Genomic DNA, 27,744 nt, shown 5'->3' with positions numbered 1-27,744 from the left:
GCTGCCTCTGCCAGGCCCGAGCCCAGAGGGCACCCCATACCTGAGAGGGCTCGTACTGTACGGCACAGCCCCAACACTCCCAGGAGACGCTCCCGCCTCCGCCATAGCGCCGCCATGCTGTACGGCAAAGGGCCTCCGCGCCCGCCTAGGACCCCTGCGAGGTGGCCGAGCAGCGCCTGAGCGGAGGGCGGCGACGCCGGGCAGGTGAGGGCGGCGGAGCCCCGTGAAGGCGGTGGGATGAAGGGGCGCGAGGATGGCCGCGCGGGCCGCCGCGTCGCGGGTGCGAGCACGACGCCCGCCCTCGGCGCAGACCTGAGGGGAGGCGGCCGCTTCCCGCCCGGAGAGAACGCACGCCCTGCGCCGGGAGCTCCGGCTTCTGGAGCCGCTGCGAAGCCGCGAGAGGCCGTTTTAGAAGGCGGGCACAGACTCTGGCGTTAGAGAGGCGCGTTTGCCTTAAAATCAGGCGCTTGGAAGGGAGAAAAACCCCGCGCTTTGCTTGACTGGCTTCTCCCCGAGCTGCTGCTGCAAAAGGGGTTCAGGAGGGGCCTTTGGGGAAAGAAGAGGAACACGACGAGTGCCCAGAACATTCACCGCTATTCAGAGCCCTGTTCTTTCCCCTCTGAAACTGCACGTCCCTTTGTAACAGACACGGTGAGAGGTCGGCTGCCACAGCCCCTTCCAAAGGTGCAGTACGCAGACTGAAAGTTAAAAACCTCTGAGAAGGTGGTTTGAATAAAGCTTCTCCCTTCCATGAGGTATTACAGGCAACAGGGGATGTTGCTTCGGATTCCTATGGCTAAGATATATTCAGCGTTGAGAGCAGGTGCTAGGGACTCGGGTCGGAGAGAAGAGGGCTTCCTCAACCAAAATGGTGGAGCGGAGCACATGCTACACAGGTCAGTGAACTAGACCAGCACAAACAGCTTTAACACATGGTTTGACTGTGGTGGTATGGATATCTGCACAGGATGACCTGTCGGAGCACCTCCGATGGATGCTTCACAGACTTCAGTAGCGTTTCCTATCCCTGTGCCACATGCCAGCTATTGATTAAACAAGGGTGATGCTGCTGACCTACTTCGGATGGGAGTTGTGAGAGTTATTAATGCCTGTAATGTATTCTGGCAGCCTAAGGTAAAAGGCCTCAAAGTAGGCACTGATCAAACCAATACCACAGGGAACAAGTTCTTTCTCATTCAGAAGTGCTGGCTGTTGGCCTTTACTGAGGCACTGTAGTGTCCCTGCATGCTGCTGTATGTAGTGAGTCGTATGTGATAAATACCACCATAGCCAAATCAGAGTTTGGGACAAAGAATCAGCTGCTTTTTCTTGGGGGGAGGGAGCTGGCGACAGGAAAAATGTTTTAGGTAGTGATGGTTCAGCTGGCTCCGGAGCAAGGGCCTGGCTCACAAGGGGGCAGCATCCAACAATTTTGTTTCAGAAGCCATTGATCATCTGATTTACAATTGAGGAGAAATGGCAGGAAATTAAAATACTCGGAAGAAAGTTTTGTAGAACAAACATCACCTCCACTGTAGGTCTGATTAAATTTTTTCACTCCATTAATGTTTGAAAATACATGAAACAGGAATTACTATCACTTTAGTAAATGGACTGACAACTTGTCTAGTATCACTGCTGTTAAAAACAACAACAAAAAAGGTAGAACCCCTCTCCGTTGCCTCCTGCAGCACTAATCAATAAATCACTAGAAAGATTCTTACCCACTGCAGCAGCAGTAGAAATACATGACTAGAGCATACTGAGAGGCCTTTGAATTAAAGAAACTGCAAGCGCGTTCAGATACTAATCTTTTATGCTTTTCAGGTGCATGCATGCAAGGTTGTTATAGCTGTTCATTTTAGCCACTATCCTGAATTGAATCAGGCAGTGTTGAGCATATGCTCTTCACACAGCATTTAGTTCAGACACATAGGATCAAGGATAGAATTAAATTTCCCCAGACACAAAACAAGTTTATTTGAAGAAATGTCCCTGCAGCATTATGGTATTTTGCTAATAAGGAAAGACCTTAAATGTAGCAAAGCTGTTGGTAGAAAACATTACATTTAAACAGCACCTACAGTGGCAATTTAGGAAAGAATTGATGATAAATTTGGAGTAATGCTTCTAAACTCTTCTAAGGATACGATCTTGACCAAGTGCCCATTGTAACAGCCACACTGTACACTAGCATTACTGATTGCTTTCATTATTTTAGAGCTCAGGGTCTAAGTGAACCGCAGCCTGTGCAGCAGTGGTGAGATTGTAGCTTCTTTTAGATATTTTTGTTTTCCTAAACGTATCAGCACACAGCTTCTCTTTTCTAGCTTGAAAGTAAGTCAGTTGCTTTCACTTGGCATCCTTAAATCATCTGGGAACCAGAACTATCCATTGCTGCTGCTGTGCCACTGGCAGCCTGTGTGAAGCTGGGGTGTCACCAGCCCTCTGACTGTATCTCACAGCTAATGATAAAGCACTGTGCAGTTCCACAGGCTAAGGCTTTCCCATCAGGACTGCTATCTTCAGAAGAAAGTACAAAGCCTGTGTAATGCCACTCTGCTTGTTTTTGCACGTTCTCACAAGCTTGATCACTGAGAACGGTAGAGGCAAATATCAGCAATGAGGAGTAGGGTTTGCCCATGGTGACAATATCAATAAGAGGAGTAGCTGCTGATATTTGCTGCAGTCAGCACTGAGTAGGTGTGTCTGCACTACACTTCAAAAATCTTTCTTAGGGACCAAAGACAGATTCTGGTTATCAGGTGTGGCTTCTGCTGTGTGTTTGGCTCATCTCCTATAGCTTTCTATTCTCTTATTTTAATTCTTTTGTCGTTAGCATTAAGCTGATCAGAATAATTAGTGATATACATTTTTTTACATATATATAAAATATATATCTTAATTTCTTTTAAGAAAGCAAGCATTAAGTCCTTTAGTGGCAAATACATTCTAGTATCAGGAATCATTTACATGAAGCATTGTGTTTCTGCAGTGAAAGCATATTTTGTCAAAACATGGGATTAAAAAAAACTTCTTACAAGATAGCTATCAGACTTAACATATTTCTACAGAATTTTGTCAGTTGTAGCTAGTCATATTTAAAGTAATAAATTAACTTAATACATTAGATGTGGTTTGGTTTATTTCCAGGGGGAGGTGTTTATTCAATGTACTGTAAACAGTGTGGTATTAAAAGGGCAAAGGAAACACCACTGTAATACGTTTCAGAAATGTATATAAATCCATTCAACAAAAATAGAGGTTTTGCAAGGCATGAATTGGTTCTGTTAATGGACAGACTTTCTCTTTTTGAATTTATTGTAAGGACAGCTTGGAATTCTGTACTCTTTTTTTCTTCATATGAAATACTTTTTGTTACATTTATTAATGGCTTACTTAAATTCTTCCTCATGAAGACAACCAGGACCAACTACCTTTTCTACCTAACATTTTAGAAATTTGACTTTTCAAACATCTTCATGTCTTTCCTGTTTTTCTGGCATGGTTTGCTTTATGTCTTATGTTCCCAGATTAGTGACCTGGCAGGGTGGGGGAAAGAAGAGAGGTGTCAGATACCATCTTTGGAAGTCATAACTTGTTTCTTTTTTAGTGGGTGGGGTTGGAAATGGATTATATCAAAGGTTGCATTTTGTGGCATGACCTAACTAATAATTTACAGAAGTGTCAGTGAACTGTACTGGATCACTGGTTGAACTATGAGGTCTCTGCATGAGGTAGGACTTTTTGGTTTCTTACCGTCTCTCTCGTGATTGATCGTACTCTTTTTTCTTTTTTCTTGTTGTTCCTCTGCTACTGTGTAGCATGGTGCCCTTAGCATTAAGGAGGAAGGAGGAGGGAAAGAAAAAGCATGTGGAAGAAAGGCATGTCAAATGGTGAATAGGAAAGTGGAAATGGTGACATAGCCCCTGGCAACTGAGAGAACCATATCCCAGAGCTACAAAAAGGACAGAATAAATGGTAGCAGGGGAGGGGTGGTTACCAGTCTTTTTTCAAAGCAAGGTAAAACCTTCTCATGATTCAAATTGCTAAATATATGGATAGCATTCTAACATAGGGGTTATGCTGACAGGTGAGGACCCTTGTTCGAAGACACAGATCCTGGACAAACCAGAGAAGTATTTTTACCACTTTTATTTGAGGCTTCTTAACTGACTTGTGTAGCAAGAATTTTCTAATACTACTTTTTGCTGGCTATTGCTTCACATTGGCATGAAGGAATCTGTGGGTGTTTGCTTACGATCAAACTCTGCTGTCTTTTTCTGCATTTTTGATATCTGCTTTTAAGAGATTTGACAAATCCATCTTTAGGAGAGTTAAAAGTCAAACTGATAACAGAAGAAAAGGGCTAATTTTGGTTTATGAGATTGAGGTGCTGATCAGATTTCCATGCAAAGTCTAGTAAGTTTACAACATCTTGTTAAGGTGGGACAAATATATCCCATTACCTAATAATTTTTTTATGTAAGGTCTGTAAATGTATCTAAACAAACTACATCATTGAAAAAGCTAAGAAAAGTACACATAGCACAAAATTACTCTAAATCAGGTCATACTTTAAATTCCATTTAAAAATGTAATTCTGAAAGAAAACCAACCATTCCAATATTTGCTAGGTTCCCCAAAAGGACATCCTGTTACAAAGAATACATCCTTTGGCTAACAATGTTTCCTCTACTGAAAACATTTGTGTGGTTCATAAACCAACAAAAATGGTTTAACGTTTCAGTTTTGTTGCTATTTCTCCCTTTGTTTGCTTTTTTTTATTTTCAGAAATTTGTCTGAGTAGGACTTGTTGTTGTTGAGAATTTAATCTATGCCATTTTATTCCTTCCTTCCTTAACATAGAATCTTCTGTTCATAGTTTGTCCTAAACAACTGGTTGATTGCAAATGAGGGGAAAAAAACAGCAGAGACAAATGAAGCTTCAAGTAACACAAGTTCTTGACTTCATTCAAATGCTTCAACATACATATATTACCAAAAAAGCGAGGGGAGAAAAGACAGAAATATGTCAGACTTAACTGAGCTTCAAAGTTTTTATGAGGAGTTATAAAGACTTAGAAAGCAGGAAGGTTTTTTTTGGTTTACATGATGACATTTTAAGATGCACAGTAAACACAAAATAGTCTAACTGCTTGTATAATCTGTTAAATGTTAGAGTACAACTTTGCTGGCCATCTTTCTTCTCTTTTAGATGTTTCCTATTTTAGATATCTCCAGGCAGTTTCCTGATTCATACATGAGTGGTGCTTCCTTTTTCAAAATTCCACTGTTGCATGTTTCTCAGCAAGAGAAACTAATTTGACTGTTGAAAACAGCAAATTCACATAAAAGAAAATCCCTCCTGCTATTCTGAAAATGCAAGCTCAAAAGAATTTTCTTCCACTCCATGTTTCACATAATCTGTGGGGTTTATGATAATGTGCTCGCTCTCCTGTCTCTCTTTGTTTAGGCTTTTAAAAACCAGTCTTTGGCCAGGATTATTAGAAGAAGGGAATGCCATTTGTTGTTATGCCAGGCATGGATTTACTTAGAAAGCTTTAGCTCCGTGCTATGCACAGCAAGTGGGAATAGCACTGCCACGTTGCATCATGTGATTGCAGCTGTATAGCCTCCATTTGCAATTGGGAGCTCTGTACATGAGCAAGTCTACTCAAGTTTGTGCACACAGATCTGAGCTTAACCCTGTTAAACTGTCAGAGTGAGTCAGTCTGCACTAGCCAGTTACTCTGACCTGTTGCTATTCATGTGATGTTGCTCCCAGGCTAAGACATCCTGGGTCTACATCTTCCCATAGGCGTGCCCTGTGAATGCAGTATCCTGACGTTCTGCAATACCAAATCCATCTTTTAAGATCTTGTCTCTATGTAAAAATTGTATAACACCAATACATTTGTAGCTTTCCACAGTTCTCTAACCTGGATGTATTAATATCAGGGTAAATTTTTACTAGGACACAAGTATCATTACAAGGATAAATCATGTGAATAGTGTATAAATGTATGCACTCTGGAGTTTGTAGCATTGTTATTATGTTAGTGAAAACTTACAAAAATATCCATATCTATATAGGCCTTGTCTTGGGCAAAAAAGTAAATTAAAGAAAGGTATAAGCCAATGTCTAACAGTCTACTAAAGAAACTTCTCTTGGAGAAGAAAATATCCCATAATAACGTATTACAAGATTTCTTTTAACTTGGGAGCAACTTACATTATCACACAGTTTGGGTGATTTAACTAACTGAACCTCTGGCTTTATCTAATTTGCAGTTACTGCCATTCACCATTTTGACTTATGTAATGACATATCTAGACAACAGAAAGGGTTACTTTGCAGGCATAGCCTTTATCATACAAGTAAACAGTTGTGGGCAGGCAGAAGCAAGTTTGCTCCTCCCATGCTTCTAGCCTGAAGAATATGATCCAGCTCAAAGTTAGAAGTCCTTTAGAAGTGTTGTCATGGGATGCTGCTCAATCTGTTAAGTCTTGGCACTAATTTATGCTGCTAAGCAGAAGCTGGGCTGATACCACCCACCAGTTCACAACTAGCTATAGTTAACTGCAAGGACATCTCCAAAGAATAGCTGTATGCTTACAGAACCAGGTCAGTGCATAGAAGAAGTTTTACTGTTTTAAGCTCTTTTCTCCACAGCCCAGCAGTAGAAGAAATTCTCAGTTAATTTTAACTGTGGGTGGCATCAGGGAACGTGCAGATATAACCTGTCATGCTTTCACAGTCAGCTTTTGACCAGACAGGAAATTACTGTCAGCGAAGCTGGAGTGCAGTATTGCTTATTTCATTCTTTGTTCTGCCTGATGTCTGGATTATAAGAAAATATTTGTTGAGCTAAGGCTCTGTTATATGTGGAAGGGATACTTCAAAGTTATTCTGTATTGACATTGGGTACTATGCTATATTGCAGGGTCTTAGTTATGTTTTGTTTAGAGTTACTAAAACCACTTTGATCTTCACCTACCTCTTTTTTCCACAATTCTTTATTCAATCCATCCACTTAAAATTTTTTATTCTTCTCTTGTCATGCTCTCAGGTAGTCCCTAATTCTTTCAAGGACTTCCCCCCTCATGTGACAAAGCCTGTTTTCAGTTCTTCACCTCCTGTTTCTGCCACATTTGATACAAATTCTTTCTTTGAATCTTTAAAAAGTTCCTAGGCTAGAGCTTCAAACACTAGACTAGGTCTGAGTTTTGTAGTGAGAATACAGCAGAGAACGTTATGTCTGAGTTTTGGTTTTTCTTATTATTTTCTTTTATGGTGCAATTTAATTGCAGCTTGATTATATTGTTTCTACCTCGAAGGAAACAATAACAATACAGACAGTCAGGCCAAGAACAAGGTTTATTAGAATAAGCCTCTTCTTTTATCTTAGGGCTGTTTGTAGCAGAATATTTTTCCAACTAGGAGCTACAGAAATTCAAGTATACTATTTATAGTGTATTGACTGCACCTCCTCCTGTAGTTGCTGTTAAGCAATTTGCTATACATGCCTCCCCTCCCTCCAGCAGCACTCTGTATTTAAGCCACATGCCTAGTTCTTGTTTCTACGACTTCTACACTGGCTGTAGCATGCCACGTCTGAGCTGAAAAAAAGAACTAAATCCCTTGGGCCAAATTCATTCCTGGAGTTGCTTGATTGAACACCGTGCATTTACACTGAGCACAGATTTGGCTCATACCTGACTTTGTCAGCATTCACTGTGCTGTAACTAAGTAACAAGAACACTGTCATTAAGGGACAGATGAATAGCTTTCTCAAAGATTATTAGAGCACTGAGTACCTTTAAGGAGTGCAGAAATATGTGAAAGGAGGAGTTGGGGAAAAGGACACCGCTCCTTTTAGAGTCTGTGTAACAGAACTGATAAGCTATTCCTGTGATGTGATCGAATGTGACTGAATACTGCAGGCTCTTGGACTCTTATTCTATAAAATCCACATCAGAGCAGCACAGGAAAAGATCGGAGGGAACAGCTTCTGCTGTACTGAGAAAGGTACATATTTATATTTTCTTATTCCTCAGACTTGACATGATTTGTTATCTTAGATAATGTCACTATTTTAAACAGTGGTGAATATGAAAGGAACGGTGTTTTTCACATTCTGACTGGTACTCATTGTCAGGAAGCCAGTCCGTGGGCAGCGACAGCTTTCACAGAGAGAGTAGGACATATTTGTGTGTAATGCATTTGTACTGTATTGTAAACCTTGACAGTTGAGAGAAGTGAGATGAGATAACCCCGACTAAATTGAGAATGTAATTTATGGCTGTAAGTATGCTGGAATTTGGTACTCATTTGTATTCAAGAAAAAGCTGAATGCAAGTCAAGCTTCAGTTCAGTCATATTTGTCTGAATAGCTGCTTTTATAAATGTGTTGCTGCAGCTGTGTTTTACAGGGATTTTCCTTCTCAAGAGGGAGTTCTGCTACAGCAAAATGTCTCCGAAGAACAGACAAAAAGCTAGTACTTTTGCTTGCTAGCCCTGTTGCTGCTTATCGAGTATCTTTCTGATGCCCTTTACAGACATTCTTTACCTTCTGTCCTTTAAAAACAAACTCATATTTACCAATACTGTCAACCATATGTCATACCAGTGATCTCCATAAACAACCTATACTTAATCTCTCTACTTAAGCTTACTTTTTTCTGCTTACTCAGCCATGGACTCCTCTAACAAAGCCCTCAGGTTCAGAATCTCATGCATTTGCACAGCACTGCAGTATTTAAATGCAAAAGAAAAATTTCCTGATTTACAGCTTTAGTTTCCATCAGTGGAAAAACAGTTTAAGCACATTAACACTGCAAACAATTTACTTGTCACTCAAGTTTAGCAATATTTCTTAGCAGCCTTGAGCTGGTATCAGGTTTATCTCTGCCAGTCCCGCACTGTTGTCTTTCAGCATTCCTTCAGGATCACTTGAATTAGAACTGACTGGGAATTTTCTAAAAAAACGTAATTTTGGCAGCAGTTGTTGGAACGAGATCTTAATGTGTGAGGCCATCCATACCAGTTTTGCTAAAACTCTCTCAGGAGAGATTTCTCAGAAGGCATTTTCTAGCTAAAGTAAGAGATACTCTATGCCCACTCCAGCTCCTTTTCTGGGGGGAGGCATTTGGTCAGGATTTGAGACCAAGGTCTTGTGCCCTGCTCTGTCTCAGTTAGGCTGCCTCTTACCACGCAGTGCTTTGGTTACCTGCTGTGCTGTGGTGGATCCCACCTTGCCTGGCCTGTTAGAGCTGTTCATTTCCATAGAAATAAGCCATCCTTTCAGCAGCTATTTCCTTCCTACTCTTTCACGTTCCTCAGTAGGGGGTCCTCACTACCAAGTTTCAGTCATGCACTCCCCCTGGTCTGAGGAGCAGCTTGTGGAGAGCAGAAAGCTGTGCTGGGAGAGACAGATTTACACTAGATTAGCCGGTAGCCTTGGAAGCAGGGCGGTAGCACGCTGTGGGGATTTGGGACACTGAGGATTGAGCCCTTGATCTTTGTGATATAAAGAGAGAATGTGAAATAGGTCTGTCACAGGTGATTATGCTGAGGGCAACTAGCCGTTTTGGTCTTTCCTCTTCCAGCCATTTCTCTCTACCTTCATTTGGGACAAAATCATTCAATTGGAGCTTGTTTTACCCCCCTGAGGAACATGAAAATCTCAGCTGAGAAAACTTTTTACAGACCAGCTCCTAGTGTGCTGACAGGGCAGACCACTTTCTACTTTTAGCAGTCCACTGCCTCCCAGGTGGGATTTGTACAATTCAGCTGAGCTATGCCAACCACTGGCCTCAAACACTAGTATGAATAGTACAAATGCATCTGGAGATCTGGAGTGGGAATAAGGACTGTTAGAAACAAATGCTTCCTAGAGGTACCTGAAAGGATCTTATTCCTGAAAAGCTGTGTTTGCTCAAGTAAAGTGCATTATCCTTTAAGAATTGCCTCACCTCAAACTCTGGCTTTAATTGTGCAGTGTGTTCACTAGGCCAGTCTGGACCAGAACACTACAGATCCACATGGACCTGCTTGTTGAATAGAGATGAGGCCTGTCTGTGTGGGCAGTTTATTCTGAAGTCAGCTCTTCTTTATGGGGCACATAAACCATTATATAAACCTTTTCCTTTGGGTGATAGCACTGGATATCACAGACAATGGCTACTGTGAAGGGAGTTTTGAGTGGGTAGCAATTATCCAAATTAAAATCTATCTGGGGAGAATGGATTTAAACAACCTTATGAAGCATAGTTGGTGGGGCTCCCTACTAGGCAATAGGCAGTTTTCTGTTCTTTTAATTCAATAAGAAGTATTTGTTTCCTTTCAACCTGAGAAGAGGGAAAAAGAAAAGACAAAAGGCTTGGCGGGGGGGGGGATCATCAGAACTTTGTAGTTATAGAAGTCTGAATTTTTGTAGTCATGGTAGTGAAGCTAAAATGTAGTAATTTGGAAAAACCTAGGAAGAGGGAAATTTAGATTTCACGCAAGAAGTACGTAGTGAAAAATTATGTAAAGTCTGTTCAGCTTGTTTTCATGATGTCAGTGGAAAATTTGAATGTCAAACTCCCAGACTAAGTTCCTGTTGAAACACAAGCTATTCACATTTGGCAATATGCTGATTATTCTTCACAGTGTTGCACTCATTTGAAAATACATAAACAATAATGAAAAAATAGGAGGTAAAAAAATTTTTTTTGACCTTTAAAAGTACTAAAATATGAAGCTGTTGAATTGTGTTGCCTACAGCAACAGGATACAATATGTTTGGCAGAAGTTAGTTTAGACTTTCTGACCAAAATACTCTGCCTTTTTTGCTCTGGGAAAAGATCAAGAAAAGCAAAATGTCACAAAACAGAGACTGCCTCATTCGCGACAGCATAGGACAAAGAGTCAGGAACTCCTGTCCCAGTCATGGCACAGCACAGATCTCCTCCGGCCTAGTGCAGAGCAACAGGCATTGTTAAAATATGCGTAGAAATGTGCTGACTCTTCTGCATTGTTTTCACAATGTTTCTTAAACAGCTAATATATCCTTGCTAATATGCAAATCCTCTACATACTTTAGTGCATGAGAAACTTAAAAGCATAATTTCAGCAAAAGCTTTTAAAGAGTTTGAACTTAAAACATTTTTAACCCTTTTCTAATAATAGAGGGTACACCTACCTCCTTCACACAGGTACATATATGGGAGGGTTTAATCTCTTAATTTGTATGGCCTTTGTAAAAAAACTCTAGAAAATTCTTTGCATTATAACATTTTTCTCTCTGCAGACTTAACAGCAGTGTCTTTGCAATGAGTTAAGCCCTGTTGTCCCCTGGCACTCTACTATTGTAGACCATTTCTATTATCCTCAATACCATCAGACCGATGGAGAGATTCTTTTGTGAAAAAAGTTTGAATGGTATAAATTTACCAAACACTCCCCATTCACCAGGTTATGTGAGCTAATAAAGTCTAAATTGGATTCTAAACCCTTTAGCATTAGAATGCTAAAGTACTGTCTGGATGCTTGGAGGGTCATAATAAACTCTTAAACAACCAACCAGTACTTGGCAGTTAGATTAAATGCAAGAAAAATTATAGCAAGATTGGATGCAACATCATCTTTCCTCAAAGGCCTGATTTGTCAGCAGGTTTTAATCATTTAAGGAAAGTGTTTGAAGCACTGTTTGTCTCCACATTTTCCCTGTTGTCCATAAACTCAAGAATAATAATGTCACATAGGCATTTGCTGTCTTGGTATCCCAAAACTGATCTCTTTAGTTAATGCAGATAAAATCACTTTGCCTTTCCTCAGGACTTTTCTGACAAAGATTAATTCAGCTTTATAACACCTTGCAAGTTACAGAGGTAGCAGTAACTTTAATTTACTCTTGTGGCAACAAAGATGTAGGTAAGGCAGCTCACCCAAGATCAGATCAGAAAAATATTGCCAAAATGAGACTCAAACCTAAGTCCCCTGACTCAGGATCACAAAGTTTACTCTCATTCCAGTCCAGGAGTATAGCAGCCTAATGCATATGCTGTCTTTGTAAAAGAGATTTTTTTGTGATTATATTTAGGACTTGATTTTCAGTACAAAGCAAATCAATATCAGTTTATCCAAGCTAAAATTGTAATGAGAGGTTCTGTAATTAGGCTTATAAGGATTCACCTTGATCAGAAAAGTGTTCTATCCAACAGTTTTCAACCTCCCAAGTATTTTAATACCTGTCATCTCTTATTGTTGCATCTGTAGGAAATGAGGTCTTGTTAATTACTCGTAATGAACTAAGCTTCAGAATAGTTAAATAATCAAATTTGATACTTTTTTAATCCACTGAGTGTGGAACTCATGAAGACATAGCTTCTTATTAAAACTCAGAGCATTTAAAGGTGCTTACTTTCAACATGTTTATTTTTCTTCTCAGTAAATATCAGTTTTTAGCTGAGGGAGGTTGTTTTGGAATCTGAGAGAGAAACAATAGCAATCAGTAGTTTAGATCAAATCTCCATACACCTTCCTCTAACAGTGTTTTGAAAACTTCATACAGTTTTTATGAAACACTAAGGAAAATCTCAATTTAAATTCATCTGGTTACTCAGACTTACCTTAAAAGTTGATGTTACTAATTGTTCTAATCCTTATTTTTTCACTTCAGGGAGTTCTAAGACCAATTATTTTTTAACAGTACATGGAAAAATTTACTAGAAGGACTGATAAATAGCATTACTGAAAGATCCTTATTGTAACCCTTGGTGAAATATCTGGAGTCACCTGTACAAGAATAAAGAAAAGGATGTATTGCTTTGTGCTCCATCACATGGGCATTTTTATGTTTTCAGAAAAACTGGAGATCATATAATAGTAAGGGGGTAGTGAATCCCCTAATTTAACAACTATTGCCATAATAATAGATCTCTAAGGCTGAGCCAGTCTCTTGAGGTTTCTTTTATAGCCATTGGAAGGACTTGGGTATTTTATCTTCAGGGGCAGATAAGTTGGGGCAGCAGATTCCCACAATTTGTGTTTGCTTCTCTCTTTGAAAGTGTCTTTTTAAATCTCTGTAAGCTGAAACAGAGGTACTCCCATTCAAATGCTGATTGTTTGATTATGGTTTGCATCAGGGGAAAACTGCTGAACTGCATTGTCAAGTTATGATTTGGTCTTATGAAACCTGCCAAAATGAGTAAGATTACATGCATAAGAAAATAACCTGGTGCTTTAGAAAGACTCGTCAGTAGCTCGACAGGTTTGGGCATGAAATTTTAATATGTTTTCTTTTAAACTCTGTCTTCTCAAAAGCAGATTTAGTGGTACGTGTTATTCATTCCTTTCCATAATGTTATCCCTCCAGTTTTCTGTTTATTCTGTTGCTGAATTTTTCATTTTGCCTGCTATTTTCCACTTTAAATTCTAGCTTTCAAAGAGAAGGCTTACTTTATCATGGTGTTTCTAATGCACAGAAGAGGTTGCAATGCTAACCTGTGTATTTGGAACCTCAGTACAAGCATTAAATAGTAAGAGTGACTGCCTTGTAATAAATGGTTATGGGAAACTTGACTATTTGCAAGTTCAGTTTTATTGCATATTTAATGAATCTCATGAATCCACATTAAAGCTAAAATTACAGTTGCATTTTCTAAAGCTGTCATAACATGACTGTCTCTTACGTAGTGGTAGTTTTAAATTGGTTGAATTATGCACTTAATTTTCATATAAAATATTTTCCAGCTAAGAATATGAAAGCAATTACCTATTTTGGTACAGATTTTTTTTTTCCCCCTCTGGGTGCATGACCATCACCAATGCATCTTGCTCTTGGCAGGCTGCTTTTACAGTCTACTGCTATCACTAAATTTATTTTCACATCTAAGAAGACAGAAATTAAGAGGGACAAACTTTGAAAAAGAAACTGTGTTTAAAAAAAAAGGAAAAGAAAAGAAAAACAAGATATGTCTGTTTTGCTCCTTTTAACTTCTCTGGAAAGTAGTTTTAAGGATAATTGTCTCCTAAAGGAGCTCTGCTAAGAACAACCCATACTAACAGCTTATGAAGGCGCTGGGGTGTTATACAGCAATAATAATAATAAAAAAAACCCCAATAGTTGAAAAAAATTCCTTGCTACAGCAAAACCAGGTGCACTTGTCTAGGAATGGAAAAAAAGCAGCATGTACTATATAGGTTGTTGCTACCTGTGAGCAACCTCTAAGGATCTGTGGAGGTAGGTGGGCTCTGCTGTTACGTATGGTAGCATTCATGTGGGAGTCAGAAGTGCAAAGGTCTAACTGAGGCACTGTAAGAAATGGATCCCTCCTCTGAGCCCTTGATCATAGGAATAGCCAAGCTGAATTGCTTCCTTGCTTAAGTTTTAGATCTAAGACCATCCCCAAATCACACACATTTGAGCTTAACTTTCTAGCTTTTTTTGTCGTCTTGACACATATGTTATACAAAACATGTCCAATGCTAACAGCCACTCATAACTCTAGATCCAAAGAGACATGAAGAGAAATGCAGGTCAGTATTTTGCCTTCAGAGGAGATTCTTGGGTAAACTTGAAGCAGTAAGATTTCATAGCTGAAGATCCAAAATTTGTTTTCCAGGTGGCCCAGCAGAACTATCAGTTGTTGCCCTTCCAGGCAAGCTAAAGGGCTGTCAGCCTGCTCATGCTTTTGCATAAGGAATGGCTAGAAGAGATAGAAGGCTATGGCTATCTGCGTGGTTCAGAAGCATATCCCACTTTAGACCTTTTTGTCAAGCTAGTTGCATCTTAGTATCAAGTTGTCACACTGCAGTACCTGCCATGGGTGGCAGCAGCCTAAATGCAATCTATGCCTTTGAAAAGATAGGGCATGTACATCTCAAACAAGGTGTCTTTCTCTGCACAAAGTGCATTCTTAAAACAACAAAATATTTAAAAGGATACTGCTGTCCAAGTAAGGATGAGAGTAAAGTATTTATTTGTTTGAGATCAGCTGAAGTTACTAAAAATCAGCAGGTCTAATCTGAGTGCTTTTCTCTGCTTTGGCTAACAGAGATACATTAAGAAATAACATTTCACAGGCTGCAGACAATGAAGAAGCTGTCCTTCTTTAATAAATGGGCTTTTGAGCATGTGATGTCTTGTAATTCTGGTGTATAAAGCCTGTAGCAGTGTGGGAAAATAAGACAATGGAAATCTGGTTTGCTGATACCTTTCCATGCCTGGGAAGCAATGTGAAAATGGAGGGGCAGGATTTTACTGTCAAGCAGGTCCTTTTTGTTAAGGTCCAAAAAAGAAGTCTCAGCATTCCTGCAGGACAGGGAGTGGGGCTGAGTTAGCCTACAGATGCTCTCTCTCCCTGTTTTGAGAAATCTCACCAAATGGTCTCGTATCTATGCTAAGCAATAAAGGAGGAAATCTTTTCCTTAAAAAATACACCACCTAGTTTATCCTGCAGCTATCATCCATTTTTGCTGTCCAACAGATCTTTGAAGGGCAGCCCCAAACACGCTGGCAGAATCTTGTAGTGCCAAAGCAACAGCCTGTGGCAAGTTGTACTCAGAGGATGCCAAAGTATCCATTGTAACCAGAGGATTATGTCTGGCAGTAGTCTGAAATAATTCTGAATGCGAGCAGTCTTCAGTTCTAGAGGGACCTGAATATGGTTGGACTGCCACCAAGTGAGTCACTGGCATGCAGGGCTCACATGGTTTCCCTTGTCCAAAGGCAGGAAGGTTAGACACCTGCTGGCATCAGTAAACGGTTTCTGGGCTCCATCCATTCACTGCAGTTCAGAATAATTATTTCTCAACTATGTCAGTAATCCAAATCCATCAACAATAACCATAAAATCAACTAAGCCATGAAAGCCAAGTGAAGACAAGCCAAATGAAGCTAGAGAGATATTTTTCTGTTAAACCGATGATACATAGCCCAATTCAAGTTCTCAGAGGACAGATGTATTGGGTTTGTGTGGCAAGGTTTTGGTAGCGGGGGGGGCAGTTACAGGGGTGGCTTCTGTGAGAAGCTGCTAGAAGCTTCCCCTAAGTCTGAGCCAATGCCAGCCAGCTCTAAGACGGACCCGCCGCAGGCCAAGGCCGAGCCAATCAGCGACAGTGGTAGTGCCTCTGTGATAACATTTAAGAATGGAAAAAAGTTGTGGCAGGGACAGAAACTGCAGCTGGAGAGAGGAGTGAGAACATGTTAGAGAAACAACCCTGCAGACACCAAGGTCAGTGAAAAAGGAGGAGGAGGAGGTGCTCCAGGCGCTGGAGCAGACATTCCCCTGCAGCCTGTGGGGAAGACCATGGTGAGGCAGGCTGTCCCCCTGTAGCCCATGGAGGTCCACGGTGGAGCAGATACCCACCTGCAGCCTGGGGAGGACCCCATGCTGGAGCAAGGAGATGCCCGAAGGAGGCTGTGACCCCATGGGAAGCCCGCGCTGGAGCAGGATCCTGGCAGGACCCGTGGCCCAGTGGAGAGAGGAGCCCATGCTGGAGCAGGTTTTCTGGCAGGACTTGTGACCCTGTGGGGGACCCACGCTGGAGCAGTCTGTACCTGAAGGACTGCACCCTGTGGAAAGGACCCATGCTGGAGCAGTTAGTGAAGAACTGCAGCCTGTGGGAAGGACCCACATTGGAGAAGTTTGTGGAGGACTGTCTCCCGTGGGAGGGACCCCACACTGGAGCAGGGGAAGAGTGTGATGAGTCCTGCCCCTGAAGAGGATGAAGCGGCAGAGACAGCGTGTGATGAACTGATCATAAGCCCCATTCCCCATCCCCCTGCACCGCTGGGGGTTAGGTAGAGAACCTGGGAGTGAAGCTGTGTCCAGGGAGAAGGGGAGGGGTAGGGGGAAGGTGTTTTGAGATTTGGTTTTATTTCTCATTACCCTACTCTGGTTGATTTGCAATAAATTAAGTTAATTTTCCCCAAGTCGAGTCTGTTTTGCTCGTGACAGTAATTGTTGAGTGAGCTCTCCCTGTCCTTATCTCGACCCATGAGCCCTTTGTTATATTTTCTCTCCCCTGTCCAGCTGAGGGGAGGAGTGATAGAGCAGCTTTGGTGGGCACCTGGCATCCAGCCAGGCTCAACCCCCCACAACAGATAACACGGAACGTCTTCACATAGAACTAGAAAGAGCAGAAGTCCCATCTGGAAGGTGAGGGACAGTTGGTACTGATCAATAGAACTACTAATGCATAGAAGGGAAGAAGCAAAATTGATATCCAGGCCTTGATGATTCTGTTGAGGTAAAGCAGCAGGTTCTTATTAGCTAGGAAACAAAATTCAGAAAGCCCAAGAAGCAAGATTTTCATGTGCTAATAATGCTGGTGAGCCCTGAAAGGAAGTATCTCAGGTCAGACTTTGCAAGGAAAGCATTAAACGTAAGCATTGACATTGGTAAATACTTAAAAGCAAAAGAAATAGACTTTTATCTGCTCCAAACAAATCATACTTGCTGTGCAACTAAGATAAGCGGATGGGTGAACAAACATCAGCTGTACTGTAGGTTGAGCATATCTCCATGGAAACTCAGTCATCTTCTGAACTCAAAATGTGTTCTGCGTAATGACTGAAAACTTAAGGCAGTGGGATAGATTTTTTCCCATGTGTAATGTGTATGTGCCAAGTCACACTACAGAATGGAGGTCTAACCACCCATAAAATTTAGGATTTTCCTGGGACAATTTTGGGGGAAACAAACAAAAAAGGGAAGCAAGAACAGGTAGGAAGAGATCTGGGGGAATATTTGGCTAATCATATAGACCCTTTACCTCTGGTCTTGGGCAACTAGGCAAAACTTTTGACGATGTTGTAGCGCCTGTTGGACCAATGCTTTTGCTGAACTCCAGGTAGATGGAACATTAATACAAGTGGAAACTGTTCACTGTTTTTAGCAACCTTGGAGAGGAAGAGACTTAATAGAAAGAATCAGAGACTAGAAAGAGTTGAGCGTCATGTTCTTTAAAAATAACAGTTTAAAAAACAGTGTAACTCAAGCCAGCCTGCAGAGGTTAAGAAATTGATTCTGAATTCTTTAGACCTGTGTTCAAATGACTAACTAGACTTAAAGAACAAATGAACTTGGCATTCATTCATCCCGATACTAACTAGAGCACATTCTAACCTGTGGTCTCCTCCCAGAGTTCAACTGTCAGCCCCGGCTTGTGGGAAGTAGAGGTGCAAAAGTGGAGGTGTTATAAGGTACATCATCAGTAACAAGGTGTGTTTTGGGTTGTACGAGGGGAACTTCACATGCAGAGAACCCTCAGGCAAATCACAACCCTTAGTTTGGTACCCTCTCAAAGGCTAAATCAATTCCTTAACTTTAAGAACTCTTTCCTTATCAGATCTTTTGTGCTGTGACTCCTGCATGGAACTAAATGCTCCTTTCTCTATACTAACTTGTCAGAAATCCATCAGAGTAAATGGCTTTGATGGGATTTATTGCTTGAGCTGTACAGGGTGACATGCATCCCATCTGCTGAGCTTTATGTTCAGATGCCCTTAACTCTCAAACAGAAACACACCACCCATGGTGCACACACATAGGCACCTCTAGCTATGACACTGAATTTCAGGGGGAGAATAGGCACAACCCCATCAGATAATTTGAGCTGGCCCATCAGAGAAGTACATTGTGCCTTTTTGTTACATCTCTTCAATCTTATGAGCCTGGGCTCTTCTCTGATTCAGGGATTCAGTTTTAGGTTTTTATAACCAGTGAGAAAACATCCCTACTTTATAAAAGGAAACATATCTTGTTCTCAAAAGTATCAGATTGATGGCTCACGTCAAAGGTTTTATAAGCAGGAAAAAGGCTACTGTCTTCTGTAAACCATTCCACCTGGGTACCTGTGCTGCAGGCTCTGAAAGGAAGGAGGCAGGCTGAGTCCTACTGAAACATCAAGCTCAGCTTCTCTGCAGACCATGCAAGAAGGGCAGGTGCTAGCAAAGAGGTCTGCATGCAAGGTAGTAACTTAGGACCTGCAGACTGATTTGAAAAAGAATGTTACCTAACAGTGCCCAGTTTCTGCTGATACCGTGCTCAAAATTGAAGGGTGACTTTCCATATTTTCTTACCAAGGCCAGCTTAGAAGTTTCCCAATGCTCAAAAATTAGGAGAGTGGGATCACATGCAGGCTCTAATTTAAGATTTTAAATCCTCTGAAAAATGGTTAGAACAGCTTTGATGCTGAGAGGCTCCTTGTGCAGTGGCATGCTTGAAGCCAGGACTGAGCAGCTGTGTGGGGGAAGGGACCAGAGCATTAAAGCTACTTGTTGACTGCCTGTAAAATTGACTTCTAAAGGGTGTGCCACAGAGCACCATCCATTATCAAGTGACAGAGAGTAATTTTCAGCTACTCTGGACAATATCATAATTAAACTCTGCGTGTTCCTGTTCAATACGGTTGGTTGTGAGTTATTCAGCTTAATATTTACAAAAAGGATAGCTCTCTCCCGTGCCACCTTAACCCTGGGCTGTTTTTCTCTTTCCTTCCAGATGCTGGAGAGCTCTTCAGTCCTTTTGTTCATTGTCTTCATCCTGCTTTTCGTTTTGCTGGTCTTTGTGGTGCTCATCAGGAAAAACGGCACTGCAGCCCTTATCTGGAATGAAATAATCCGGGAGAAAATAACCAATTTCATCATGAATCAGAGCAAAGAGCAGAGGATTTTAAATTTCGTGCTGCAGAATGCAGTCCGAGGAGACCCCTGTAGTGTGCTGGACACTATAGATAAGTACTGCTCCCAGAAAGAGTGGGCCATGAATGTGGGCGATGAGAAAGGTAATTGCAGCAGGGATCAGCACTTGAAAGATCCTTCAAGACTAGCATAGTATAGGACATCTTATTGTATTCACGTAGTAACTTCCATTTGCTGCCAAAAAAAAAAAAAAGCGGCAACAGCCTTGTGGTCAGCAGAGTAGTTCTGTAAACAGTAATGCATGCTTGTGCAGATAGGTATCTTCGAGGAGGGGTATCCAGTGAGTAATCCAGGAAGTCAGAGGACCAAATCTGGGTTTGTATGTTGTGTACATTGCAAGTATGTAAGCAGAGGGTGATAGTTTATGGGAAAACTATAGGGGTGTGTTATACTGCAGTTCCTATACAGGGTGGCCTTAAGGCATAATTCATTATGTTAAGTACTTTCAGATCCTTAACCAAAAGATAGTAAATTGAAAAAAGAAGTATTTTAAACTCTATGAATTTTGTATATGCAACCATACGTTACAAGTTACTGTTGAGGGGAGAAATCCTACCCATGTAGTACCCAAAAGCAGCTATCGGGCATTGTTGCTGCTTAGCAAGTAAATGTTCTTGCCTCCTAAAGGAAAATATGTGGACAAAATATTTTTTTTTTCTTAGCTGCATGAAAGTGACAATCTTCAAAATACTGTAATGGAAAAATGTTTACATGGTCCCTTATGAATTCAACACAAAAGTACCTCTTGCTGGGAAATTGCAGGGGAAGTTTGCTTCATCTGGGATTATCATAGCTAATGAAATACAACTGTAAGCATTGTAATAAAAATGCTTCCCTGTCGTGGGTACATTTTGTGAAACTAGCTCTTCTGCATACCAGGCTGGGATGCTTAGGGCAACAGAACAGTAGGTGGTGGCTGAGTAGGAATTCTTAAAGCTCTAAACTTTGATCATTTGGGATTATATTCTTAAGATTTTCACTCTAGTTTTGCTCTGACAAGATGACCTTTCCTCAGATGAGAGCCATCAAAGTTAATGCATCTTTAGTGCCTAAGATTTCAAGAGTGACCGCATGATCTCAAGATGCAAGCATCATCACACTATTCATAAACAAATGACACGCAGGAAAATATCATGTAATGAAATGTGTATGTACATTGAAAAATTCCATGGCTCAGTGTAAAATCCCTTCAAATACTTTTTCAGATTAGTTATCAAGTTTCTAGCCATACAAGTAAGAAGAGACAGTTTTCTCACAAATAAACCCTTTTCTTCAGAAGGACTGAATATAGTACATTGTCATTTCTTTTAGGGAACATTTTTTGTTGTTAACAATTGACTAATGTTTTCCATCCAAATATTTTGCAACTTTATAACTAGACTTTTATTTTTCACTTTAAAAACAAGTATTTAGGATAAGAAATTTTGTATCAGACTGCTGCATGTAACATTTGCAACAAATATGAGCACTCAGAATTCAGGAGTTACATGTTTCACAAATATGGCCAGTTTCTGCAATAAGTTCTTGGAAAAAACACTGTGTTTTTCCCTTGTAACACTATAAATATTTTAGTTAATTCAGGCACTTCCTTACTCAGAAAGGTTTATATTGTGAAGCTAAGTAAGATTTTTTTTTTTTAGTTGAAAGTTTGCATTTTGAAACTTAGAATATCCATGATCAACTTAATCACAGATAAGCCAATTTGCAAAGGGTACAGTATATATCAACCCTTAATTTTTTAATGTCCTGAGCAACTGAGTAGTACATGGACATTGTAGGTTTCTTGTCACTAACTTGCTCTTCTGTTTGTGAACCAGTTTGATTTTGTCAAAAGTTAACCTATTTCCATTTTATTCAGGTTTAATTCTAGACAAGACAGTGGAAGAGGTCAACCCATCAGCTGCACTTGAGCTGGGAACATACTGTGGCTACTCAGCAGTTAGGATTGCTCGGCTACTGAAGGCAGGAGCTTATCTTCTCACTGTGGAGTTCAACCCAGAATTTGCTGCTATAGCTAAACAGATGATTGAGTTTGCTGGAGTACAAGATAAGGTAAATACCATTTGTCTCTGGTTGGTACAAGGAAGCAATACATGGAGAGTGGGACTTTATCTATAGAAACAACAATAATAGGTTTAAATTTATCTTTTACTTGTCAAGCAAGTACGACACCCTAAGTGTTTGGGAACATGCACAGTTTAACCATCAGGCTTGACAGTAGGGAAAAGCTACCAGTGTCCATGCAGAGGACCAAGGTTGTCTGCTCTTTTGTATATACAGTTCAAGTGAGCTAAATTTGTTAGCATCAGTCAGGTGTCCAAGTACGATGCAGACCCAGCTGGGAGTCATGGTAGAGTTTGAGGTTTATCAAGATGTGTGCATGACCAAAACAATCAGGGTTGTTCGCCAGAGTTCTTTGCTATGTGTGTCAGGATGAAGATTCAGAGGGGCAAGACCAGAAATAATCATGTATATCCATATCTCCTTAACATTTTGAAAGCATTTAGTCTTCATCTTCCAGTTTGGTCTCTTCACTATTCACTGGTAAGTACAGTAGACAGGCCATTTGCTGAGAGCTATTTTCAAAACACATAGTGACTGTAAGAATAATACAGACCTGGAGGGAGGCTCCGGAATCAGTTATTTCACTTATTATAGTCACAGGACATCAGCACACACAGTTTTTCATAAAATTAGTAACCACTATTGCAAAACTGGTTAGATTTACTGCCATTATTGAACTGCAAGACTACCCCACAGATTCCTGCTCCTGATAATCAGAAGCCTATGATTTCTGTCCAACATTTATTCATAGACATTTTGTATTTTTTTTTTCTTGCACCCAGAGTCCTCACTAGTTTAACTAGCTCCGTGCCTAGTTACAGTCCCTGACCTCTCACAGCAGTACAGCTGAGGACTTCACTATGTTACCTCCCAAAAGCTAGACGAGAATATTGGTTTTCTATATATAAACTGAAAGGTTCAAATCAGTGTCAAGATTGAGTACAACAGAAAACTGAACCATAGTCTAATTTATTACAGAAGTTCACAAGAAGCAGTTGCATTATGTGCTGTGGACTTCAGAGGAGATGTACTTACCCAAATCTAGTTGGTCACAATATATATACCTAAATTTTGTGCAATCTGAGGTGTCTTGACTCTCTGTACAGTTGGTTGAGATGCAGGTATTTCCAGTCTATAATCCGTCTCAGCCCAAGGCAGACATCCACAGCAGGTCGGGGGATTCATGCCTAAGAAGTGCCTGTCTATTCAACTAGACAACTCCCTTCAATGTAGATGATAAAACTAGAGGAAATAAATCCCAACGTGAGATCTTCTAATGCGTTTAACTTCTTGAAGAGAACCTGAAGTACTAGTGACACCTAAAATTGCATTTTCCCCATCTGATTTAATCTCCTGATCAGCTATGAGTCATAAACCAGAGAGACTTCCTTGCCATTTTTTCCCTCTGCTCACAGTATATGGCGCTTGCTTAACAAATCAATGTGCAGCAGCTTCTTTCAGTTTAACAGTATTTATGCCAATAAACCTGTGAGGAAGATGTAATAGCCTCTGTCCTGCCTCCTCCCTCTACTGGACATACCAATTTTACATACTGTAGCCTCCAGCGTTGTTCTAAACTAACCTGTTCTCTGTATTTTTTCCTTCCCTTGGACTACAAGATTCAACTGAGATGTAACTAAAAAAGTAATTAAAAGTATTGTTTTCAACAGGAGATTCCCATGTTACCAGTAAAGAATCACATTATCCAACAGAAACAACAGGTCACTTTTTTCTGCTATTATTAAAAAAAACCAAAACCACCCAAACCCATATTTTGGAACATAACTGAGTTGATTTGTCAAAAAGAAAAAAGTACACTTGATCTAACTCTATGAAATAATTAAACTGAGGCAGTATTGAGCTATAATCAGGATCGCTGATGTCTAGCCACAATTTAAAATAAGCTAGAGGCATGTGCTTTTTCTTAATGGTTCACAATTCATCAGATGGATTTGCATTTCAGGTAAAACTCCTAGAAGGCCCTTCAGAGGAAATAATCCCCCAGCTGAAGAAAAAATATGAAGTGGATACTCTGGATTTTGTCTTTCTGGACCACTGGAAAGACAGGTACACACCAGACACCGTCCTACTTCAGGTCAGTTTGCACAATTCCAGTCTTAAAAGTAAAGTAGCAAATGCCTTGATGTCTGTGAGGCCTATATTCTTTATGAAGGACCTCATCCTCTGTAAAATGAAGAATGGTAGCCAAAATAGCAACCTTACAAGAAAAGAGGATTTGTGGGACAGGATCCCAAACTTTTGTCAGGGACAACTGCTAACACTACATAGCTCAGGACTTGGCAAATACTGTTGAACCATTTTGTTTCCTGAACAAACGGGTCTGCAGTAGAAATCCCAGCTGGAGGAGTACATGGTCTGGGTCTTACACTCCCTAGAAGGAGTGTCTGCATGGTCACTAACTGGAACACTCGACCCCAAAACATCCTCATCCTCAGAGCAGGTGAGACTTAGGACCTGCATATCCCAGCTCCACCTCTCTAATTTCCTCGGTACTCCTTTTTTTGCATGGGTCTGTGGTGCCAGCAGAGCCTTTTGATGAAATCCTATTTTGGTAGCACAGCTGGGTATCACCTTTCTGGGACTCTTTACACCACCTTATTAATGGACTGCAAAGCAGCCTTCGGAGGAGTGTGGACTGCCCCAGTCAGGCACTTGCTAGGGAAGTGCTGTGCAACTCTACCTCCAGCCCTGAATGTGGAAAAATTATGCTCATTTCTTCCTAACCCGCCTTAACCATTACTGTTAGCATTACCAAACAAGTTGGCTGTAACAGCAGTAGACAATGATAAGTGAGGTAACTACTACAGGACTTTTCAATAGGAAGGTATTTTCAAGTGTTAAATAACTGAGATTCACAACATCCGTATCTATCAACACAGCATATACAGATACTCTCCTAGCTTTGGAGCTGCAGGCTGATAAAATTTTCTACAACTGCCTAACTATTTGTATGGAAGTGTCATTTTTCAATTATTTTCTTCACAAATAAATCCACTTTTTTTGAGGCTGCCTCTTACATTGAGAACCTGCCAACTTCTTCTTGACCCCTGCTTGAGGACTACGACATTATTTTCTCATCCAGGCTCCCCTGTTTTTTTAATTTCAGCCCTGTCTTTCAGATAGCTGTTTGAAAGGAAATTTGTTTGGGGTTATGAACAGCCAGTATTGAATTTACACAGCAGTAGCTGAAGAAAATGTTCCCTCCCTACAGTTATTTTGTACCCAGAGAATGTTTTCTTTTTAACTGGCTTTGTAAGGATGACTGAGCTCTTTCCACTGGGAAGAGCCAGTGCATCCTTATCAGAGGGAGCTTAACCTTCACAACACAGCCAAAACAAACAGGTAGTTTAGTTCCATCATAGTGGTCAGTCTGATGCAACTGTGACATAAAGTTGCTTTGCTTAAAAAAAAAAAACCTTAGAAATTAAGAGGAGAAAGATGAAGAAAAGATCTCCACGTTTTCTCAGATGTTACAAACCTTCTAACATGCAATTTTGGCATGTATTGAAATATGAATAGTAAATATGAAATATGAATATAAAATATTCAGATGAAATATATACTGAAAGTGGCCCAGACAGCATTCCTTTTCATGCACTTCCAGAAAAGCCTGACACAAAGAGCATCTGAAATCCTGATGACCAGTGGAAAATACAGCATGTTGTCACTGGTAGACTTCTATAAGCTACGCAACAGACCAGAGAATATTTGCCATGTCTCTGAATTGCTTCTACTGTGCTGACTGATGTTCAGTCACCAGAGGCAAGAGCAGTAAGCTAAACAGCCTCCGCAGCACATTCATCAACAGGACTTCTCTAATATACCGGGAGTGACAAAAACCACCCCATGTTTTGGCTGCAACTGCTGCCTGTAAACACAGGATAACAACCAGCCTGATTAACTACAGACTGTTTTAAAACAGCTGGGAAGTTCAGATAAGCAACTTCTACTAGACAAAAATACCAGTAAAAATTAGGTTTGTAGGTTTACTGAGGATAAACATTGCACTTGAAGTGAATCTTGCAAGTTAATTATGCCTTGTGGAAATTTGTCAGTGATCTTCATTGTGCACAAACCCTGCTTCATGCCCAGCTCCTGAACAAAGTGGCAGGAAGTTGTACAAGATTAAAGGAAAAAAAAGCACAGAAAATTTCTTTTATTCATTTAGTGGTTTTGGAGTTTGACCGAGACTGGCCAAAGCGGACTGGTACATGCCGGTGTCTCAAATGATGTTAAGAGCTACTGCAACATTTTAATGCAACAGTAAAACCGTTTTCAAACATTAGGCAAGAGAGCCAAAACAAAACTATCTTACTGATCATATAGACATAGTTGGAAACAATCTGAGCAGCAAACTGCACACTTCCACTGCACTTGATTTGCTATTTCAGAACCTGAATGACCCAACATGTTATCAGCATCTCTATCATTCTGCTGATTGTGTTAACAGAAAAAGTCAGCTTATTAAACATGACCACAAAGGATCAGAGAGTTACTCAGCTTCTCCCATGTCTTTTCTTCCCTCAAATCCGTAGTACAATGGGTTTTTGGATGCAGGCACTTGAGTATGACTTGGTTAACATGAAAGCACATTACATTCAAGCCAATGTCTGCTTAACAGCCACCGTGAAGAAATTTCTCTTCTTTCTAGGAATGCAACTTGCTGAGGAAGGGCTCGGTTCTTCTGGCTGACAATATCATCTTCCCAGGAGCTCCAGAATTCCTTAACTATATCCGCAACAACCCCCATTTCCAATGCACTAACTACCCATCTCATCTGGAATATATGAAAGTGGGGGATGCTATGGAAAAGGCTGTATTTTTGGGATAAAGACAGCTATTAATACTCAACCTTTGTTTCAAATGACGTAAATGCAACTGTACGGGTTAACTTGTCCATGCTTTAGATTTCGGGGGTTTTTTTATTTTGGAGCCTGTAATTAAAGCAAGCGCTAGTGGAGATCATTGTAGGCCAGGTGGAAACCAAGGTCAGGAGTAAGTAGGGTAACTGCTCAAAGGTCTGTTCCATTGTTTCACATAATTCAGCAAACCCAAGGTGATGCACATTGCCTTGCCTTGACCAACACATCATCGAACAACACACTCTGTCATTTTGAGCTCAGACCCAAACAACCACAGTTTGGGCTTAGGGTAGGGTGGAGAAAGTCGGTGCAACTTCTGAAGACTTGTGTCCCCAAGCTAAACTGAATAATCATTATCAAAAGTGGAAAAAAGCATGCGTGTTGCAAGAAAAGACCATTTCAGGAGCCCTGATTTTGCAAAATTACTAGCGTGCCACTTAATGCAGTGAAGGCTCCTATGGTTATATCAGATATATTTTTGCATATTTACTGCAGAAGTTAATAATCTCTATGCTAGAGAAAAGGGCATGCACTGAAAGAAGACTGACCCGTACATGATGAGAAAATAAAACAGAATTTTGCAGAAGACGAACAAATAAAATTATTAATCTGCCCATGCAGAGGTAAGGAAAACTGAAGTAGTAAATAGATTAAAATAAACACAGTAACAGACAGATAACAAAAGGAGCAGGCTCTTTCAAAAAAACTGCCAAAAATACATAATACCAGAGACCTTGAGAAAATGCTGTTTATCCCCTCATATTTACTCACCTCTCATTATGTTGTATATATATAGTGTGTGCTTTTTAGGGGCAGGGCAAGCTGCTTACTCTGAAGTACTATGTATGTTTAAGATGCTGTATAAAAATAAAGACCAGAGAATGGGTTTTGCCAGGTGGGTCCTACACAACCTGGTTAACCTCAGTGGTGTTAGCACTATGTGAATACTGAGGGTTGTCACTGAGAAGATACAAAGCCAAATCTGAAGTCTCTAACTCACCTGAACAATGCAAAAATCCACTGGCATTTCCTAGCATGTCCTGCTGTGATTATATAATGAGGCAATGGTTGCATTTATAAATAAAAACTAAAAAACAATA

The 27,744-nt window shown here is 40.5% G+C and overlaps 2 protein-coding genes across 8 annotated transcripts in view; one reads left to right on the top strand and one right to left on the bottom strand.

Annotated features, from left to right (window-relative positions):
* Positions 1–147, bottom strand: part of TXNRD2 (thioredoxin reductase 2) — a 37,089-nt gene extending 36,942 nt beyond the window's left edge. For all 3 annotated transcript variants that reach the window (XR_008236649.1, XM_052796926.1, XM_052796927.1), the window contains exon 1: positions 41–147. Coding sequence is in view for 2 of the 3 variants with exons in the window: in XM_052796926.1 (XP_052652886.1) it covers positions 41–116 (76 nt within the window). In the remaining variant the exon portion in view is untranslated. The remainder of the gene's footprint in view (positions 1–40) is intronic.
* On the top strand, positions 117–27,744 carry COMT (catechol-O-methyltransferase). 5 transcript variants are annotated; one of them, XM_052796933.1, is made up of 5 exons: positions 117–204; positions 19,498–19,780; positions 21,556–21,749; positions 23,725–23,856; positions 26,434–27,744. In XM_052796933.1, the coding sequence occupies exons 2-5, from the start codon at positions 19,498–19,500 to the stop codon at positions 26,611–26,613; spliced, it is 789 nt and encodes a 262-aa protein (XP_052652893.1). In that variant the 5' UTR covers positions 117–204; the 3' UTR covers positions 26,614–27,744. The 5 variants fall into 5 exon arrangements, with proteins under 5 accessions (XP_052652893.1, XP_052652890.1, XP_052652889.1 ...); XM_052796930.1 differs by lacking the exon at positions 117–204 and adding an exon at positions 3,554–3,737; XM_052796929.1 differs by lacking the exon at positions 117–204 and adding an exon at positions 4,002–4,023.

The sequence above is a fragment of the Harpia harpyja genome, chromosome 9, assembly GCF_026419915.1.
Source record: "Harpia harpyja isolate bHarHar1 chromosome 9, bHarHar1 primary haplotype, whole genome shotgun sequence".
Lineage (NCBI taxonomy): Eukaryota > Metazoa > Chordata > Aves > Accipitriformes > Accipitridae > Harpia > Harpia harpyja.
Note: the sequence above shows the minus strand (reverse complement) of the source record. Positions and strands in the feature narration are given on the sequence as shown.